The following is a 20,206-nucleotide window of genomic DNA, read 5'->3' as shown; positions in this document are numbered from 1 at the left end:
TCCTAGATCATAGAGAAGAGATCTAGTCTCTCCTCACCTCTATTGCCAGCTGTGCCAACCGACAGAATGTTTTTTGGGCTTGTGAGAACAGTAAGCCCGAGATACACTGGCAGGAGTGAGGAGCAGGACCCCTCCCTGCCGCTTCTAAAAGCGATCCAGCAGCTTATCGGCTTTTAGTAAAGAGAATTTCCGGCTGAAAATGAATACCGGAGTTTTGGCTGAAAGCTGCAGCCATAGCCACGGTAAACTGCTTCAAACCAGAGCGCAAATGTACGCTAGGGGATTCTGTAGTGTTTAGAGCCCCATGCATGCACACAGGTCAAATGTCCAGGAAACATCGTACGGTTCAAAACCAGCAGCAAAAAACTCTGCCAGGCTTAAGGGTCACCGTACAATTATCTTTGTGGTGGCCGTACCGCCGCCATTAAATTATCAGTTTCTTTTCTATTAAGAATAATTGATCTTTAGTCAACAGCCCCTTCTATTGATGCGCTACACACAGGAAAGTGCGTTTAGTTCGATAAGATACAATTGTAATTTATGTTAGAAGTTCTCAATCATGCTTGAAATCTCTAATACAGGGATTCCCAAACTACGGCCCTGCAGCTGTTACAGAACTACACATCCCATGAGGCATTGTAAAACTGTCATTCGCATGCTAGGCATGATGGGAATTGTAGTTCCTAAACTGCAGGGCTGTAGTTTGGGAATCCCTGCTCTAGTAGACACCACTAGTCCAATGATCCTTCTTGGTCCTCTATTATACGTTGCCCTGCTGCATTGCGAGCAAAGGCAGTGGGCTGTTCTGCAATGGGCACCTTTCAGATGCTTTGAATCTTCTCAAATGCAAAGCGTTCTCTGATTTGATGGGGAGAGTATGATGTCATAACTTTACTTCACCTTATCCATCAGAACATTTTGCATTCCTAAAGTAAATGACCTCTAAATGATGCCTGTGTTTGGCAACCAACCTGTTTTTACAATTCAGCAGGAAAACTGCTCATTGCTGTAGGTGAAAGATACTAAAGGCCACTAATAGTGGGGGTCTACTGCAGTTTTTCAAAGTTCTGGGGGGGATCCCACATATATGGCATAAACTCCATAGTAAAAACAGCTGCAGATGCCATAATGTGATAGTATGCAGCACATGCTGGCTTAACCACTTAAGCCCCGGAAGATTTTACCCCCTTCCTGACCAGGGCCTATTTTGCGATTCGGCACTGCGTGACTTTAACGGACAATTGCGCAGTCGTGCGACGCTGTACCTAAACAAATTTGACGTCCTTTTTTTCCCCACAAACAGCTTTCTTTTGGTGGTATTTGATCACCTGTGCGATCTTTTTTTTTTTTGATCATGCGCTATAAACAAAGAACGACAATTTTGCAAAAATAACAATATTTTTCACTTTTTATATGAAATTCCCCCAAAAAAAATGTAAAAATCAAACTTTTTAAGATTTTCGGCCAATTTGTTTTATGATACATATGTTTGGTAAAAAAAATTGCAAAAAGCATAGTTTGATTGGTTTGCGCAAAAGTTATCGCGTTTACTAACAAAGGGAAATATTTTTGTCATTTTTTTTTTAACGCGTAATGGCAGCGATCTGTTTTTTTTTTTTTTTTTTTTTTTTTTTTGCGGTACTGCGACATTGCGGCGGACAGATCGGACCCTTGACTGACATTTTTGACACTTTTGGGGGGACCAGTCACATTACTGCAGTAATCAGTGCTATACATATGCACTGTTACTGTAAAATTACACTGGTAGTGAAGGGGTTAACTTTTTGAGGGAGGGGTTGTGTCACTAGGGGCGTGATTGGCTGTGGCTTGAGGTGTAGGAACAGTGATCAACGGTCCTACATAGTAGAACTGTATGATCACCATTCCTACACGGGAGAATGACAGGCGGCTTGTTTACATCAGCCGCCTGCCTTTCTCCCTCTCCCCGACAATCGCCGAGTGACTGGTGGACATCGGGTCACATGCACGGGGGGGGGGGGGGGGGGGTCCGTGACCGCGCGGGAGCGCACGCTCGCTTGCTCCCTAGTACTATGTCGCTCTGCCTGTGAGGGGCTGACTGCAGCAGTAAATATACTGTGAGCAGTCGGCAAGTGGTTAATATGACAATTATCTTTAAAACTGAGCCCCATAATGGCAGGCTGTTACCGCTGCAGGTGCTCACATGTGTATGTAATGCAGAAAACGCAGCAATCCCTTCTCATTTCCCTCACCTCGTGTTTGCGATCTGCTGTGGGTGTCAATACAGAGTTAACACCGCAAACAGTGAGGTTTGCCCGCATTGGTTCGCATGGTACAAAGTGACCAATGTCGTTGCAGTGCGACTCCATAACACGTCTGCTTTTTTGGTGTAATTTGAGCCTATTTAAAATGAATGGGCTCAAATTGCACCACACTGAATGTCATGTAAATGGTGCAGGATTGCAGTGCGGTTCCTGTGCAATTCACATACAAATTAGTGGGAACTTGGCTCAGGAAGATTTTGATTGTACTGGCTATAGTTTTAATAAATTAGGCAGGCTTTCTAAAGCATTTCTGCTGTGCTTCACGATAATTTTATGTGTAAAGCTGAATGTGATGCTCTTCAAGTATTCACATGGGAAGATGAAAAAGGTCTGTTTCTGCCAGGCCTTGGTGCTGTACATGGTAAGCCATGGCCTGTTGGGTGTAAAACTGCTTAACAGCTGCTGAAATCTCCCAGTATGAATCGAAGCCTCCTGTGCTTGTAGCGAAGCATGAACTCAGACAGTATGAAGTTGGCTATCAGCATATGTCTTGGCTCTATGCACTTGTCAGACAGCTCAGCTTCATGTCAGGAAAGGGGTAATCTGCAAAGAAAACCTAATCTACCAGTTATTCCTCAGTGATCTGTTGCTGGACATGTTACAATGGCCTCAATTCTCTAGGCTTTGCCATGTGCCTGTAACTTTTCAAACTTATTTTAATCCACTGGATAGAACTGATCCTTTAAAAATCAGGATCATTATCCTGCTGTTGGCTTTGAAGTGAACCTGGGGAAAAAAAGAAATGCTGTATTTGAACGTGGCACATGTTTGAGTTTTTGTTGCAGTATTTAGCTAGATCCAAGCCAGACCACTAAAATCTTATTTAATGTGCCTTCCAAGTTTTACATGTATAAGGATTTGGCTTTTTTTGTGCCCATACAGTGTTGCCTTCCTGGAGCTTAGAGACTTACTTTGCTCCTTTGTAACTCTGTTCAGCCAAACAGAGCAGGCTGGGAGAAAAGAAGGTATATGCATTTACATACATGGAAGCTAAGGGACCCTTCTGTGTCCTATCATGGGCAAAGAAAAAAGGGTAACCAATGCAAACCCTTAAAGGCTTTCGCAGTCTTTAAAAATGGGTGGTTTGGTTGCCTTTTACCACTTTCAGTGTCTGTAACCCCCACTCATTAAAATAGGGGGTGGATAAAGGGTGTTGACATTGCAGTGTTGGCATTGCCTCGTGTTGCATTGAGGCAAAATTATTGCCTGCAGAGCTCAGCAGGTGTTGATGCTTCTCAGCCGCCTCCATTCACTTTAGTAAAACGCGCCACAAGCATGCTGTAAATGCACTGTAAACGGCTTTACAGTGCTTTTGCAAAGCATCAAAAGTTATTTCCCATTTTAGTTCTGTACAAATTTGAAAAAAAAATCTCACTGGGAATTTGCATGCTTGTGCAATGCATCTAAAATGCTCATTAATGCTATAGATGCGATAATGCACATTAAGGCTGTTGTAAAATGTAACGCTTGTGTGAATGAGCTCTTCCTATGTGATAGGCTGAATTTACACTAGCTTTAACCACTTAAGCCCCGGAAGATTTTACCCCCTTCCTGGCCAGGGGGTTTTTTGTGTTTTTTTTTTTTTACTGCGTGACTTTTAACGGACAATTGCGCAGTCGTGCGACGCTGTACCTAAACAAATTTCACGTCCTTTTTTTCCCACAAACAGGGCTTTCTTTTGGTGGTATTTGATCACCTGTGTGATTTTTTGATCATGCGCTATAAACAAAAAGTTTAATTTTTGCAAAAATAACTATTTTTCACTTTTTTTTTTATATGAAATTCCCCCCCAAAAATATGTAAAAATCAAAATTTTTTAACATTTTCGGCCAAATTGTTTTACGCTACATATGTTTGGTAAAAAAAATCGCAAAAAGCGTATTTTGATTGGTTTGCGCAAAAGTTATCACGTTTACTAACAAAGGGAAAATTTTTTGTCATTTTTGGTGGTTTTTTTTAACGAGTAATGGCGGCGATCTGCAGTTTTTTTTGTGGTATTGCGGCGGACAGATCGGATCCTTGACTGACATTTTTGACACTTTTGGGGGTACCAGTGACATTACTGCAGTAATCAGTGCTATATATATGCACTGTTACTGCAAAAATGACACTGGCAGGGAAGGGGTTAACTGTATTGGACAGGGAGGGGTTAAGTGTGTCCTAGGGGCGTGATTCTTACTGTAGTGGGACAGGTCTCCTAGTGTAAAAACAAACATCAACGGTTCTACATAGTAGAACCTTCTGATCTTCATTTTTACACAGGGGAGAATGACAGGCAGCTTGTTTACATCAGCCGCTCTGTCTTTCTCCCGCTCTACCGGCGATCGTAGTGTGACCGGCGGACATCGGGTCCGCCGGTCACACGCCCGCACTCCTCTGTGAACGAGCCGAGGTGGGCGCGCGCCTCAGCGAGCGCGCGCTCGCCCGCTATTGGCTCTAAAAGGAGTGACAGACGAGCAACGTAGATCTACGTCACTTTGCCTGGCTGGGGCTGACTGCCGCAGTAAATATACTGTGAGCAGTCAGCAACCGGTTAATAGCTGGCATTTCACAAGCATTTTTAAAGCTCCACAAAGGCCTAATTTTTGTTAGGTGTAGTACCCAGCGTTCATATGGTTACGTTAGCATTGCATCAAAATTAACCCATTGTGTCATTTGCCAGGCTTTGCTATTTCTGAAACTTCCATCAATGTAAAGAGGTCACAAAAACCCCTGTGGCATTTACAGTGCGTTTGAGATGTGTTTGAAACAATTTTAGCCAAGATAATACAATCTATAGAAAAAAACTAAGGTGGGTTGTCTGGTAAGCATTAACGCGATCCAAACTCACCAAACGCTTGCCATTAAGGCATCATAAACGCATTAGGTACATTAATTAATACACACTCACATTTCTTTGCATGTCTATGAACCCTTAGCTTAGCCAAAGTATTGCCTTTTATTCTACTTTTCAGGTGTTCATTCTTTGCATCTCAGTGCTGCTAATCTCTGCAGCCAAATGATGCCATTTAGTGTTCAGACAAACCATTTACCACTGATGGTTGCTTACAATGATCATTTTTATTCATGTACAACCTTTTTCCCCAAAAGCAAAAAACACTTGCTGTAACTGCAGTGAGGTGAAGTTGGCTTTAATTTGTTAGTGTTTCTAAATATGCTAGTAATTCTAATACACCCCTCCCCAAACTGACAATTCCAGACTGACTGGCCTGACTTTTCACCAGGTGAAAACAGGAAAAAAAGCCTAAAGATAACAGCCACCACATCGAATAATTAAACTGCAATAATAAACTTTAAAAGGACATTAAACTTCGAGTTAAGCTTTAACTCTTTGCTGCCAGAGCCATTTTTGTATTAAACATTTTTCAGGAATAATCCTGAAGATTTCATAAAGCCCTTGAAACATGTTTTCTGAAAGCAGACACCCTAGTGAATTAAATAGTGGTAGATTCAATTTTGTTACACAATATTGACACCAAGGTCTTGAACGCAAAATTTCTGTAAAGTTAACTTTTGTGCACAAAATGCAATGCCTCATTTTTTTTTTTTTTTAGGTAAAATCTAAAAAAAGAGGCTATGCCGAGTAAATTAATGTTTAACATGTCCACCCTTAAAATTGTGTGCGCCTATGAAAAGGTCAGTAACGTGTTTCGCAGTTGATGATTATGTTCATATGTGGGGAACAAAAAGTCCCCTATATGATTTTTTTTTTTTTTTTTTTTTGACACGTTCTGATCCTGGTCTCTCCCATTGTCCAGTGAATCTAATGCTGTGTAGATTACATTGCATTCGATTCTTCACCAGCAATACAGGCTTTGGGAACTGATATACGGACCCAAAATTGATGTTTTACATACCGCTTCTGGGTCGATTTCTCACCAGCAATACAGGCTTTGGGAACTGATATACGGACCCAGAATTGATGTTTTACATACCGCTTCTGGGTCATCAAGAAGAAAGCAGACGTGTCTGCTCGGTGCCCTTCTTTCTACCTGGTTGCACCTGCCATGCCAATTCCAGGTTCACAGTGGGTACAGTTTGGAATGCATGCCAGGGCATGTGGGAAGGGGGGTGGGGGTGGCTGTTATTTGCCGAATTTAAAAAGCCAATGGGTAGCTTCCCAGCCACTGGATCACTTCCACTGAAGTCTGTTTGGTCCAGCTGTCAGGTCCATACACTGTATGAACATGGCAGTAAAAGGGTTGTCCTAAATAGCACCCAAGTATCAGACTAAGGGGTAACACTTTTCTGAAAACCTAGAATGGTCAAAGACCGTATGATCTTCAGTTTTTACTTGAGGATGTTTAAAACGTGTCCTATTTTCTCTTGACGGATGTTGACTAAATAGTATAGTCTGCACCACTCAGCCTTTCCCTGCTTCCCTTCCCTCTAACACACTTGGTTGCACTTTTGAGTTTCTGCTGGTTTACAGGTGCTGGAGGTTGGTATATTTTCTGTATGGTCTGCTGCCCTCTTTCCAAAGGTACCTTCAGTGAAAAACAGCTAGGCTAACAATGTCATTTTGTGTTGTAGGCAACTCCTGTTAAGGTTCTGGTCATTTTATTTACATTTTTGGGTACTACATCATTTGGCATAATCTTAAAGCGGTATTTTCTCCCGAGTACAAAAACCCTGCAAGACACTGGCATAATGTGCTAGTATGCATCGCATACGAACACATTATGAAATACTTGCCTTGGAACGAAGACCCCACATGGTTGCCCGCACACCTCTAAGGGAGTTGTCATGTTCCCTCGGCATCTCTTCCGGGTTCGGTGGCTCCGGCACTGTGAGTGGCCGGAACCACGGTGACGTCACTCTCACGCATGCCGAGAGTTTACTTGCCGGCAAGGAGCTCTGAAGGTCCGCTGGACCTTCAGAGCGCATGCGTTGCTGGTTTCAGCGGCTGCATGCATGGTTAATATCTCCTAAACCATGCAGGTTTAGGAGATATTAATTTTACTTACAGGTAAGCCTTATAGCCTTACCTGTAGTTAAAAGTTAAGCAGAGTATACTACCGCTTTAAGCAAGTCTTATAATTAGAAATAAGCATTCTATTATATAAATTTTGACATGTCTTGTATGCTGTGCACAAATTTGACTAGGTAAGGTCACTAACATTGGGTTCATCTATACTGACTTTAAATGGCTAGACTGTACAGCTTTTTGGTCAGCTTTATTTTAGTAAGTTTTTGAAGAGGTCATGTATATTACCATATGGACAAGACTATCAGTTTTTTTTATCTTAATAGCAGATAAGTTCTATCTTAAACAGCCTGATTGCATTATTGAGCTAACTGAAAGGAGGGTGCTAGGGCACTGCTCTATACTCCCTCTATGCTACTGGTTTTTTTCTGTCTAGTCAGGACCTAGTTCCTTGTTGGGATCTCTGGTCCTAGCAATTTTTTCTTCTAGCTTTTTTCCTGAGAGCTACAATAAACTGCCAAACTGGGCGATGGGCTAGATAATCTAGATTCAGTGATCATCCCAGTCTGGCCAGCGAGCACGCGCAGACCTCAGCTCTTCGCTAGGTCGGCTGCGACCTAGCCCCACTGGATGGGGGCTAGCCTGCAAGTTAAACATCTCGCAAGGTCGCATACAACGGGTCTGGGCCTGAGTAGCAAAGTTCCTCTTGGCCACCAGCCCCCCATTTAATTTTGTCTGGAGTGGTGCCCACCTAGTATGGTAAGGAACTGTCCCCCCCTCTCTCCCTGGAGGCTTTTTGGGTGGACGTGGGCCGGTCAAACCCCTGGGTCCCGTTAGGCACCCCCCCCCATCGGTCTGGTGATCCCTGTGGGGCATCTCTCCTCCCCTCCACTAACGCTGGAGCTGTGGGGGGCTGGTTCGGCCGCTGCAGACGTGGGTCACCCTGCTGGGTCAGTGACCACGCACCTGAATCAGATAGTGAGGTGGATTCCTCCTTAAGAAGTGCACTGTTCCACCGGTGGTGGACCCTCCAGTTTCCAGATTAAACAAGGCAACCATGATTCCGGTTGAATAGTCCCTAGCCTTTAAGGACCCGGCTGACAGGAAGGCATAGGCTGTGGCCCACAATATGTACACCCTGGCTGATTCGGCACTGAGGCCGATATTCACCATTGCCCTGGTGTCGCAGACTCTGACCGAAATGGGCTATGCTTTTGCGCTGTGACCTGGAGGGGGAGAAAGCTCTCCCCTGCCTTTACTGAACTGGTGGACCAGCTGGTCCAGGGGCTGCATTTTATCTGTGATGTCTCTTTGGATGCGGCTCCCCTGTTTAGGCAGTGGTCCTTCGGCGTGTCTTTTGGCTCAAAGGCTAGTCTGTGGACCAGACTTCTAAAAAGGCCTTGACTGATCTTCCCTTTCAAGGAGATTGCCTGTTTGGTGCTACCCTAGATGATGTCATTAAAGGTCTCACGGGGGTGGGGGGGGGGGGGGAAGAGTACCTACTTCCACAAAAAAAGTTGTTGTTTTTTTTTTTTTTTTTTTTTGTCTGGGGTCAACTGACAAGGGATCGTAGCCCTTTGGAGGCCTCCTCTGGAGGATCCAAGCAAACTTGGTCTGGCAAGTCAAGAGCAGGCTTCTCCAGACCCATGGACAAGGCCCCTTCAGCATGAAGGTGTGCCCTCACCTGTATCGTTGGGGGGGGCGCGTCTTCGTTGGTTCCCGGACCCATGGACTCCCCTGGCACAAGTGGGTCCATTAGGTAATTCGCTCTGGTTTAAAAACTGTTTTGTTCTTATCCTCCATTAAGGTTCTTCCTTCCAACTGAGACTGTCCCTGGTCTGCTCACAGGCTTTTTGGGGCAGTGCAAGACCTTTTACATTAAAGGGTGATAGTCCCAGTTCCGACTTCGGAACGTTTTCGGGGGCTTTTTTATACAAACCTGTTTACAGTCCCTAGGAATAAAGGCAAGGTGCATTCAATTCTGGACATTAAGGCGCTAAGCAGCTTTGTGCGGGTGCAGAAGTTCAGAATAACCTGTTTGGTGGTGGCTTCCCTGCATCAGGGATTTTTCTTGTCTCCATCGACATCAAGAACGCGTACCTTCACATTCCATTGTCGGTCTCAAATGCTTCCTTTGCTGTGGGAGAGGAGCATTATCAGTTTGTTGCGTTACCCTTTGGTCTCGCTTCTTCGGTCTTAGCGGAAGAGTTGGCCATGGTGCTAGCATTATGTTAATGAAGAATCGCGGTACTGGGCTACTTGGACGACCTCCTTCTGCGAGCGAAGTCTACCACTGCTCTGGTGGAAAACCTGGAAATCGCAATACGAGCTTGAGGGTGTTTGGCTGGATTCTAAATTTTCAGAAGTCTCCTCTGGTTCTGTCCAAAAAGCTGGACTATCAGGGTCTGACTCTGGACTCGGCCTTAGCCAGAGTGCTCCTTCCTTCCGGACAAACTCCAGAAACTGCAGGCTGTTTTTTTTTCTCCTGCTGTCAGCAGATAGTAATCCCTCTGGACTTGCATGCAGGTGCTGGGCCTGATGGGGTCTTTTTTGAGGCGATTCCGTTTGCACAGTTCCATACGAGGTCCCTGCAAGTGATTCTGGCCAAATGGGGCAGGACTCCGTAATCGCTGGACAATCTGATCCGGCTGAGCTGGGGAATGAATGAGTCCCTGATATAATGGCTTCGTGCTTCGGCTGGGCTATTCCTTCCTCCCCTTGTATTGGGCAGTGGTCACCACGGATGCCAGCCTGTCTGGCTGGGGAGGCGGCACAATAAGTGGCTGCAAAATTTCTGCTCAGGGGGTCTGGACACCAGAAGAGTCCAGACTACCGATCAATATCTTGGTACTCCGAGCAATCACTGTGCCTGGAACATTGGACAGATTGTCGTCAGGGATGTCCAGTTCCCATTCAATGGGGCAGTGCCACGGCCGTGGCTTATGTCAATCACTAGGTGGGCACAAGAAGTGTCCTGACAGCTCTGGAGAGGTAGCTGGCATTCTAAGGTGGGCAGAATGGTTCGTTCCAGCCTTCTCCCCCGTACACATTCCCGGGTGGAAAACTGGCAGGTGGGTTACCTCAGTCGGCAGGCGTTGGACCAAAGGGAGTGGTCCCTTCAGTTGTTTCATCAGTTGTCTCCGGTGGGGCATCCGAGGTGCATCTTTTGGTGTCCCGGCTCAACAAAGATGCAGAGGCTTGTGCCTCGGTCAGAATCCTCTGGCGGACGCCACAGATGCGCTGGTGGCCCTGTGGGGGTCAGTATTGTCTGATTTATGCTTTTCCCTCAAGCTTCTGCCAAGACTGCCACGCAGGATTGAGGCAGAAGGGATACTGGTCACCTTAGAGGCCCCTGGACTGGCCTCGGCAGGCTTGGTACGCGGATCTGCTGTGGCTCGTCGCCAACGTTCCTTGGAAGCTTCCTCTCAGGGAGGATCTGCTGTCCTAAGGGCCAATCTTCCATCCTGCTTTAGTTGCTGGCTTTGACAGCTTGGCTGTTGAAAGGTCAGGTGCTGATGGGTAGAGGTTTGTCTGAGTCGGTAATTCCAATGCTGTTAAAAGCTAGGAAATCTACTTCTATGAAGATCTACCATCGTAGGTGAAGACATACATTGTGTGATGTGAGTCTCTTGGGGTTAATCCTCGCTCTTTTTTTCGGTGGCTCAGATCTGGACCTACCTTAACGGGTGGTTGAGGAGAAACTGGCCTTCAGTACGATCAAGGTTCAGGTGTCTGCGTTAGCAGTCTTTCAGCCGCTCTTGGCCACATACTCTTGGTGCATATTTTTCTTCAGGGAGTTAGGCACTTGTCCGCTCCAGTGCGGTCTCTGTTGCTGCCTTGGGACCTCAAGTTGGTGCTCTGTCCTCCAGAAGCCTCCTTTTGAGAATCTTCGGTAGATTTCCCTGCTTATGCTGTCCCAGAAGGTGGCCTTTTTGGGGGCTTTCACCTCTGCTTGCAGGGTGATTGAATTGCTGGAGTTACCCTGTCATTCACTTTGGTGGTTCGGTGATGAGGTGGTTCTTCGCCCTTGCCTGTCGTTCCTTCCTAAGGTTGTTTTTCATTTGAATGAAGAAATTGTGTTGCCTTTCCTGTGTCCCAGGCCTAAACATCCAAAGGAAATTGCTTTTGCATGCCTTGCTTGTGGCCTGAGTGATTGGGGTGTACCTGGCAGCTACGGAGTCTTTTAGGAAATCACTCACTATCTTTGTGCTTACGAAATTAGCCCTGAAAAGGGTTGTCCGCTTCCTCTGACTATTTCCAGATTGATCAGATGGTGATTCAGGCCTATTCCATCAAGGGTCAGGTTCCTCCTTTTCCCTGTCAAAGCGCATTCTACTCAGGCACTCAGTGCCTCCTTGACCTTCCGTCATCAGGTGTCAGTGACACAGGTTTGCAAGGCTGCCACCTGGTCGTCGGTGCACACTTTCACAAAGTGTTATAAATGTGTTGGCATCTACGGATGCTTCCTTTGGCTGCAAGGTTTTGCTTGCTTCTGTTTAGAAGACCTCGTCCTCTTTAAGGGGGGGGGTTTCAGATGAGCTCTAGTTTTTAGCTCCAGTTTACCTGGTTGACTATAGTTAGCCTTGGAATTTTTTTTTTTCGCTGTTCCCACCCCTCATTTTACACTGTTTTGGGATGTCCCAAAGCGCTGACGTTTTCTGGCTGGATCAGTGGGTATTTTTTGTGTGAATCAAAACCGATAACGCTCCTTTTTTAATGGTGTGGTTAACAAAAGGAAGCTAGAGGGAAATTTTACTTGGTGGACCTGAACTCACAAGTTGAAGATTTGCTGTGTTAAAGGTAATGTCAAACATTACTTGTGCCTTAGGCTGGCCATAGACTGTTCGAATCTCGGCTGGTTCAGCAGGAACAGTCAGATTCGAACCATGCATGAGCAGGCTGAATGTCCCCAAGTTGATCGTTAAACTTGGGTACAAGCAGCCTACCAGATTTAACATAAAAATATTGCTAGTGGCTGCTAAAGCCGCCAGAAATATTTGGACTACTTGCACCGACTGCTCCCCCTACTGAGAATACAATGGCCCAGAGGGAGAGGGATTCCCCTGTGAACAATCTGTGTTGATGGGGAAATCATGGTTGCAGGAAAGATATTCGCTCAGTGTATGGTTTGCAAAGTGTACCCCTATAATTTTGTTTGTCTTAAATTGCTCTTTAAAAACATCAGTGCACTGGTGAGCATAGCTGTGTACCTGTGTAATATCTGTATAGCACTGCTGCCTCTTGACTGCTAGTCTTGGGTTTTGAGTAAGTTTACTGATGCCCCCCTCATGGTTGCAAGCTCTCATTCTCTGTACAGGGTCCTCCAAGGCTGTTGTATTGAAAAAGTGTGTTTGTTTTATAAGGTTGTAAATAAAGGGTACCACATCCCTAATCTGTATAGAATCTGTGCTGGGAAAGGTATCCCAAAAGGGGAAACCCACAGCTAGAACCTGAGGTGTACAGGTAGGTGCTGGGGTAAGAAAGCAAGAGAGGGACAAGGGGGGGGGGGGTTTGAAGAAGGAAAAGGGGAGATGAAGAAAGAAGATGGAGAAGGAACGGGAAAAGAAAAAGAAAATAAAGATGCGAAGAGGAGGGGAGGGCTGGTGGGACTTTAAAGGTACCAGGTAGTTCAGAATGATAAACACATGATTTAAAAACTGGAAATATTTATTAACATAGCATCTTTAAAATACAAAACAAAAAATACAACATGAATACAAATAATTTGACATATACAAGAAGAGCAAATGTACTGAACATAAGGCAGTAATGATGGTGTAAATAACTAGGTCCAATGATGAGCATTAAACCAATCCCGACATGTTTCGCGGGCAATGCTGCACCGCTTCTTCAGGGGAATAAGAGTATATCAACGTACAGTGCCTGTATGATACAGTGAGAACAAACAATTATTGTTAGTTCAAATGCATATATCTAACAACAAGAGCAGAAAGTGCATGCTAATATGGAACATCAAGGGAACACTCAGGGCCATCACCATAGAGAGATCCACCACCAAACCAATTGGATAGAAAGCTCCCCAGAATAGACGTCTCACCCGCGGATGTGGAGGGACATAGGGGGTGGGATAGAAATGTAGGTGTGGTAAACTAAAGAGGCTTTCACCGCTCAGTGAGTAAAAGGGAAAAAACCTATTATTAGGTCTAACATATATACCTCATTCAGTGTCTAAAATGGACACGTTTGTATAGTCAGAAGTAAAAAAAGGTTAAGGGCAGGAGGTGTCAAGCATGGCGGCCAAGTTGGAAGGATACCCAGCGGGGTAATGATCTGTAGAGATGGAAATCAAAACAAGTACTGCATCTGTGATCAAAATGCTGTATATTATCTCTCTGTTGAATAGTTAAAAATAAATAAATAAGCAAAAGGGGGGGCTATACCTGCAACGATGGAGGAAAAGTCCCTCTTGGTAAAGATAGGTAGCTAGGGATATAGATAAAGCCCAAGTGTGAGCTGTTACATTTATATTGCTTGATCAGAGGGGTGAGGCCAACCATCCCAGACATCTAAATAGCATATGAAAAAATCAATCTATTATAAAGTGAAAGGAGAACCCGTCTATTATCAGACAACAGGTACGCTAATATGATCCTGGGTATCTTACCCGCGTGGGACCGCCATGTCCGCATACACCGGTTCCTGCATGACTGAATGAGACGCTTGTTCCCCCTATTATGGCCCTCAACCCGACGCCACGCCGCGCATGACGTCATGCGTAGCGTGGGCGGGTCAGGTCCTCAACTGCGCGCGCATCCAAAGAGGCGCATGCGCAGTGTCGCTCCAATCAGGCCGCCGAGGGCAGCCCAGAAAGCGGCCACAACACCGCCGGAAGGATATAGAACACCCGACCAACGGTGTGTGAGAGGACCACACATCCGCTGAGACGTCTGGAGAACACGCCACCCAGTGGCAGGAGGAAAGACCACACACATGGATAGTGCCCAGAATGTACCTTGATCGCCAAAAGAATCATAGCATGCATATAAACAAATATGACAATGGACAATACGGATAAAATGATAACAAACACACCTATTAATTTTTATGTAAGATATAAAGTAATAGTCCTAACATTAAGTAGTTATTATAGAAGAAACTTATAGGAAACAATAGGTTCCCCATAGTTTCTATATAAGGATACCATGTTTTGGAGAACTAAAATCCTCCAGCACACGGAAAATTTGACATCATAGAAAATAAAGCATATCATAATGTTAAGTATTGACTACTACAGCGATTGGAGATATAGAATCCCAGAGAGACATCAACTCGAAAAAAGAGTGTATAAAGTTTTCAATAATGAAAGTAATTAGCAAACTCACCATTCTCCAGAGTCACATCTGCGGTGCCACAGGGGGCGAATGGTCCAGAGATAAATCGTGGGCAGGTAAAGGGCATAGATGTTCAGCAACTGGCATCGACCGGGTTCAAGAGCAATCAAAAAATTATATATAATTTTATATTATATTATATATATAATATAATTATATATAATTTTTTGATTGCTCTTGAACCCGGTCGATGCCAGTTGCTGAACATCTATGCCCTTTACCTGCCCACGATTTATCTCTGGACCATTCGCCCCCTGTGGCACCGCAGATGTGACTCTGGAGAATGGTGAGTTTGCTAATTACTTTCATTATTGAAAACTTTATACACTCTTTTTTCGAGTTGATGTCTCTCTGGGATTCTATATCTCCAATCGCTGTAGTAGTCAATACTTAACATTATGATATGCTTTATTTTCTATGATGTCAAATTTTCCGTGTGCTGGAGGATTTTAGTTCTCCAAAACATGGTATCCTTATATAGAAACTATGGGGAACCTATTGTTTCCTATAAGTTTCTTCTATAATAACTACTTAATGTTAGGACTATTACTTTATATCTTACATAAAAATTAATAGGTGTGTTTGTTATCATTTTATCCATATTGTCCATTGTCATATTTGTTTATATGCATGCTATGATTCTTTTGGCGATCAAGGTACATTCTGGGCACTATCCATGTGTGTGGTCTTTCCTCCTGCCACTGGGTGGCGTGTTCTCCAGACGTCTCAGCGGATGTGTGGTCCTCTCACACACCGTTGGTCGGGTGTTCTATATCCTTCCGGCGGTGTTGTGGCCGCTTTCTGGGCTGCCCTCGGCGGCCTGATTGGAGCGACACTGCGCATGCGCCTCTTTGGATGCGCACGCAGTTGAGGACCTGACCCGCCCACGCTACGCATGACGTCATGCGCGGCGTGGCGTCGGGTTGAGGGCCATAATAGGGGGAACAAGCGTCTCATTCAGTCATGCAGGAACCGGTGTATGCGGACATGGCGGTCCCACGCGGGTAAGATACCCAGGATCATATTAGCGTACCTGTTGTCTGATAATAGACGGGTTCTCCTTTCACTTTATAATAGATTGATTTTTTCATATGCTATTTAGATGTCTGGGATGGTTGGCCTCACCCCTCTGATCAAGCAATATAAATGTAACAGCTCACACTTGGGCTTTATCTATATCCCTAGCTACCTATCTTTACCAAGAGGGACTTTTCCTCCATCGTTGCAGGTATAGCCCCCCCTTTTGCTTATTTATTTATTTTTAACTATTCAACAGAGAGATAATATACAGCATTTTGATCACAGATGCAGTACTTGTTTTGATTTCCATCTCTACAGATCATTACCCCGCTGGGTATCCTTCCAACTTGGCCGCCATGCTTGACACCTCCTGCCCTTAACCTTTTTTTACTTCTGACTATACAAACGTGTCCATTTTAGACACTGAATGAGGTATATATGTTAGACCTAATAATAGGTTTTTTCCCTTTTACTCACTGAGCGGTGAAAGCCTCTTTAGTTTACCACACCTACATTTCTATCCCACCCCCTATGTCCCTCCACATCCGCGGGTGAGACGTCTATTCTGGGGAGCTTTCTATCCAATTGGTTTGGTGGTGGATCTCTCTATGGTGATGGCCCTGAGTGTTCCCTTGATGTTCCATATTAGCATGCACTTTCTGCTCTTGTTGTTAGATATATGCATTTGAACTAACAATAATTGTTTGTTCTCACTGTATCATACAGGCACTGTACGTTGATATACTCTTATTCCCCTGAAGAAGCGGTGCAGCATTGCCCGCGAAACATGTCGGGATTGGTTTAATGCTCATCATTGGACCTAGTTATTTACACCATCATTACTGCCTTATGTTCAGTACATTTGCTCTTCTTGTATATGTCAAATTATTTGTGTTCATGTTGTATTTTTTGTTTTGTATTTTAAAGATGCTATGTTAATAAATATTTCCAGTTTTTAAATCATGTGTTTATCATTCTGAACTACCTGGTACCTTTAAAGTCCCACCAGCCCTCCCCTCCTCTTCGCATCTTTATTTTCTTTTTCTTTTCCCGTTCCTTCTCCATCTTCTTTCTTCATCTCCCCTTTTCCTTCTTCAAACCCCCCCCCCCCCCCCTTGTCCCTCTCTTGCTTTCTTACCCCAGCACCTACCTGTACACCTCAGGTTCTAGCTGTGGGTTTCCCCTTTTGGGATACCTTTCCCAGCACAGATTCTATAAGGCTGTTGTATTGTAACTGTACAGTCTCCTTTTTATTTTGTATAGTGCTGCACAAACAGCTCTAGAACATTCCTGTATTATAATCACATCACTACTTTGCTGCGCATTGTTCCGGCTTGAGGCACTGGCATTAAGTGAAACTGCTTCTACCAGGAGATGGCGGCTTTCACACACAGACCACCATATGGTAAAACTGCAGTGGGGGAAGATCAGCCGCAGGGATAACACTGGTAATTCTAGTTCCTTGTCGTTTAACCTCTGACTTTTTTGGTATGACTTTAGTTCAGTCTCTCTGAGCTGGAAAACATGAAAGGTACAGAGCACTTGTTGGCTGCAAAGGGAAAACACAAAAGAATAAAAATGTTCACGTTTTGCTGCTTAAAGTTTCTATGTTTGTAACAGTTCACTAACTCCAATTTTTCTTTTAGGTTGCAATCGTTGAAGAAAAGTGAATTTCATCAATGTCCGAGGGCTTTTTTTATAAAGTTGAATTTGTGCATCAGAACAAGTGATTTCGAAGTTCAAAGACTTTAAGAAGAACAAGCACTTGTTTTAAGTTGCATTAAGGACTCATTTACTGAGCAAGACATTATCTCTTCATTTGAAGAGTTCTATAAACTATTAGTCTCTGTACTGACTTTCAGAACTTGTGAAGCTGAAAGAAACTTACAAAGGGACACTATTAAAAAAAAAAAAACACAAAACAAAATGAGCACCACAAGAACAGAGAACCCTGTTTTAATGGGTCTGTCCAGTCAGAATGGGCAGTTGAGGGGCCCAGTAAAACAAAGCCAAGGGCCTGGAAATGGGGGAACACAGACACAGCAAATAAACCAGCTGAAAAATGCCAGCACAATCAATAACGGAAGTCAGCAGCAAGCACAGAGTATGGGCAGTGGTATTAAGTAAGTATGTTGTGTGTTTTTTTTTTTTTTTTTTTTTTTTTTTTTTTTTCTTCTCCCCTCTTTGGATATTTTGTGTGTAATCTGTTTGCAGTGGATACATCAATTTGCACACTTCAAATGTATTTTTTCTCTATGCCATGTTAAAGCTTTCTCAGAAGTCCTTTGTGCCTTACTACTCTTACTGGTACCATGGTGTCTCAACTCTGGTGTTTGAGCTTGATGCTGTTCGTTGAATTGGAGCCGGTTTCCCCTGATGCTAGCCCCTGCTTTACGGTTTAGCTATCAAATACCAGGATGTCTGTCGCCAGTACAGTTCCTGAGACCATTAGACAGGATGTATAGAACGCCAACCACTTGTGCAGCTCTGTACAACAGGGAAAACAGTACAGTTACAGTACAATTCAAAATAGGAGTGCCCAGCTTGTTAGCACTTACATTCGAAAAGTTACAGCAGTGGTCCTCAACCCTGGCCTACAGGGCCCACTAACAGGCCAGGTTTGCAAGATAACTGAAATACATCCCAGGTGATATAATTTGCTGCTCAGTGATTGCAGTACTCTAGTCTGCATCTCCCCAAGGTAATACTTAAAATCTGGCCTGTTAGTGGGCCCTGAGGACCGGAGTTGAGGACCACTGGGTTACAGGATATCGACTCTAGAATAGCTGTATGTGCAAAATTGACGTAGATGCACATTTTACAATGGTGTATGTTGCTGCCACTGGCATCCTTATTGGCCATATCACATCATGCAGGAACATATTTAATTATGCAAGATCTTGTCAGTGGGGATGAGCCTGCCAGAAAACTAGGCATTCCAGGCCCCACAGCAGCACATGTACATGCCCCTTGCTTCTGGATGTGGAGCAGGTATTGCTTTTTTTGCAGATGATTGGCCCCCAGTACAGGTAACTTCTTTGTGGTGCCGGTCACAGGCTTTGGCTTCAGACTTGGGTCTGAGCACAACCAAACTCATCCTTAGTTATCAATATCTCAAGGTCTCCTATATGCCGCAATACAGGTTTAAAAGCCACCTCCCTAGTATGTAAAACAAAATGGCAGTAAATGTTCCTAGTGCATCTTAGGGGTGTTCCCAGACAGCAATGTGTATGGATACCTAACCTCTCATGCTTTAAAATTGCTCACTCTCGTGGGATGGTGCCAAATTACGGTACTTAAAAAAATTTCCAGTCAACGCTTTAAAAATTTCTACAGGTTGCCAGTTTAGAGTTAGGTCTAGTGCAGGCATGTCCAAAGTCCGGCCCGTGGGACATTTGGGGCCCCCAGGCCTCTTTAATATGGCCCCACAGATAATTTGTAAAAATGTATTGTTGTGGCCCCTGTGAATCCGAGCGCTGCTCAGGACCACTGGCATCTCTGGATCTTTCAACACCCATGTTACTTGTGAATACACTAAATGTTAACATCCACCGCCCATCCCCACCAGCTTTATATCCCTTTCTCAATATGGCCTCAGACTTGAGGCCTTGGCCTGTACACACGATACGAAAATCAGAAGTAAAATTTCATCCGAACGATCTGCAGATTTTCGGATTGTTAATTGCTTTCAACAGCCAATAACGAATTTTCGGACGACAAAATCTGGATGTGCAGGCTATAAAATTTTTATCGTACTTCAACACAACGTCCGATTTTCCTTTTAATAGTACAGTTATCGTCCAAAAAAAATCGTAATAGCAAGATTAGGCATGCTCAGAGAGAGAACACACACAAAACAATTCAACACATGACATCACTTCTGAAGTTGAATTCTGTTGTACGGGAATTTTCGTATGAAAGTAACCTCTTCACTTTCGATATGAGACAAACATGCAACAAAAATCTGGCGCTAGATCGTTCGATAATCTGATCGTGTACGAGGCTTTAGCCTGATAAGGGAGCACTTGAAAACACAAATTTGGCGCTAGTATAACAGGACCAGCGCTCTCTCCATGATAACTGGCATAACACCTGTTTAGATTTGTCATCCATGTGACGAAATGAAAGTATGCCGTTTGCAATAAACTTTGCATAAAATAGTTAATTTGCATTTAATTTTAATGGTCCAAAGAATGTCAGGCAAAATGGTCGGCCCTCACACATTTTCACTTCATCAAATCTGGCCCTCTTTGGACACCACTGGTCTAGTGCTAGAATTTCTTCAGACGTTTGCAGCCATACCTTACATATGTGGGCGCAAACACCATTTACATATGTGGGTATTACCTATGTATGCGTTCACTACTTGGCACAGGGAAGGTGCTTTTAAAAGGGTTTTTATTTTCACCCTGTCCCTCTTTTAAAAGAGAAATTTTTTGAACACTTTAACGATAACGATACAATACAGGGCAGGTCCTCTTTATGGCGAAAGATGGGAGTCTAAACTCCTAAATCTCTATTACCCTTAAAAGCAAAAGGGTTGTAGATGTACAAATATATTGGTTTATATTCTCGATCTCTAAAAGTGAAAGGAACTCTTTATT

The 20,206-nt window shown here is 44.1% G+C and overlaps 1 protein-coding gene across 1 annotated transcript in view; it reads left to right on the top strand.

The window, feature by feature from the left end:
• DDX6 (DEAD-box helicase 6) overlaps window positions 1-20,206 on the top strand; it is a 141,914-nt gene that overhangs the window by 5,022 nt on the left and 116,686 nt on the right. The window contains exon 2 of the mRNA XM_082273177.1: window positions 17,249-17,725. Within this exon, the coding sequence (XP_082129303.1) occupies window positions 17,529-17,725 (197 nt within the window). The 5' untranslated portion in view covers window positions 17,249-17,528. The remainder of the gene's footprint in view (window positions 1-17,248; window positions 17,726-20,206) is intronic.

Source organism: Pelophylax lessonae (genome assembly GCF_965119305.1).
Source record: "Pelophylax lessonae genome assembly, chromosome: 12".
Taxonomy (NCBI): domain Eukaryota; kingdom Metazoa; phylum Chordata; class Amphibia; order Anura; family Ranidae; genus Pelophylax; species Pelophylax lessonae.
Note: the sequence above shows the minus strand (reverse complement) of the source record. Positions and strands in the feature narration are given on the sequence as shown.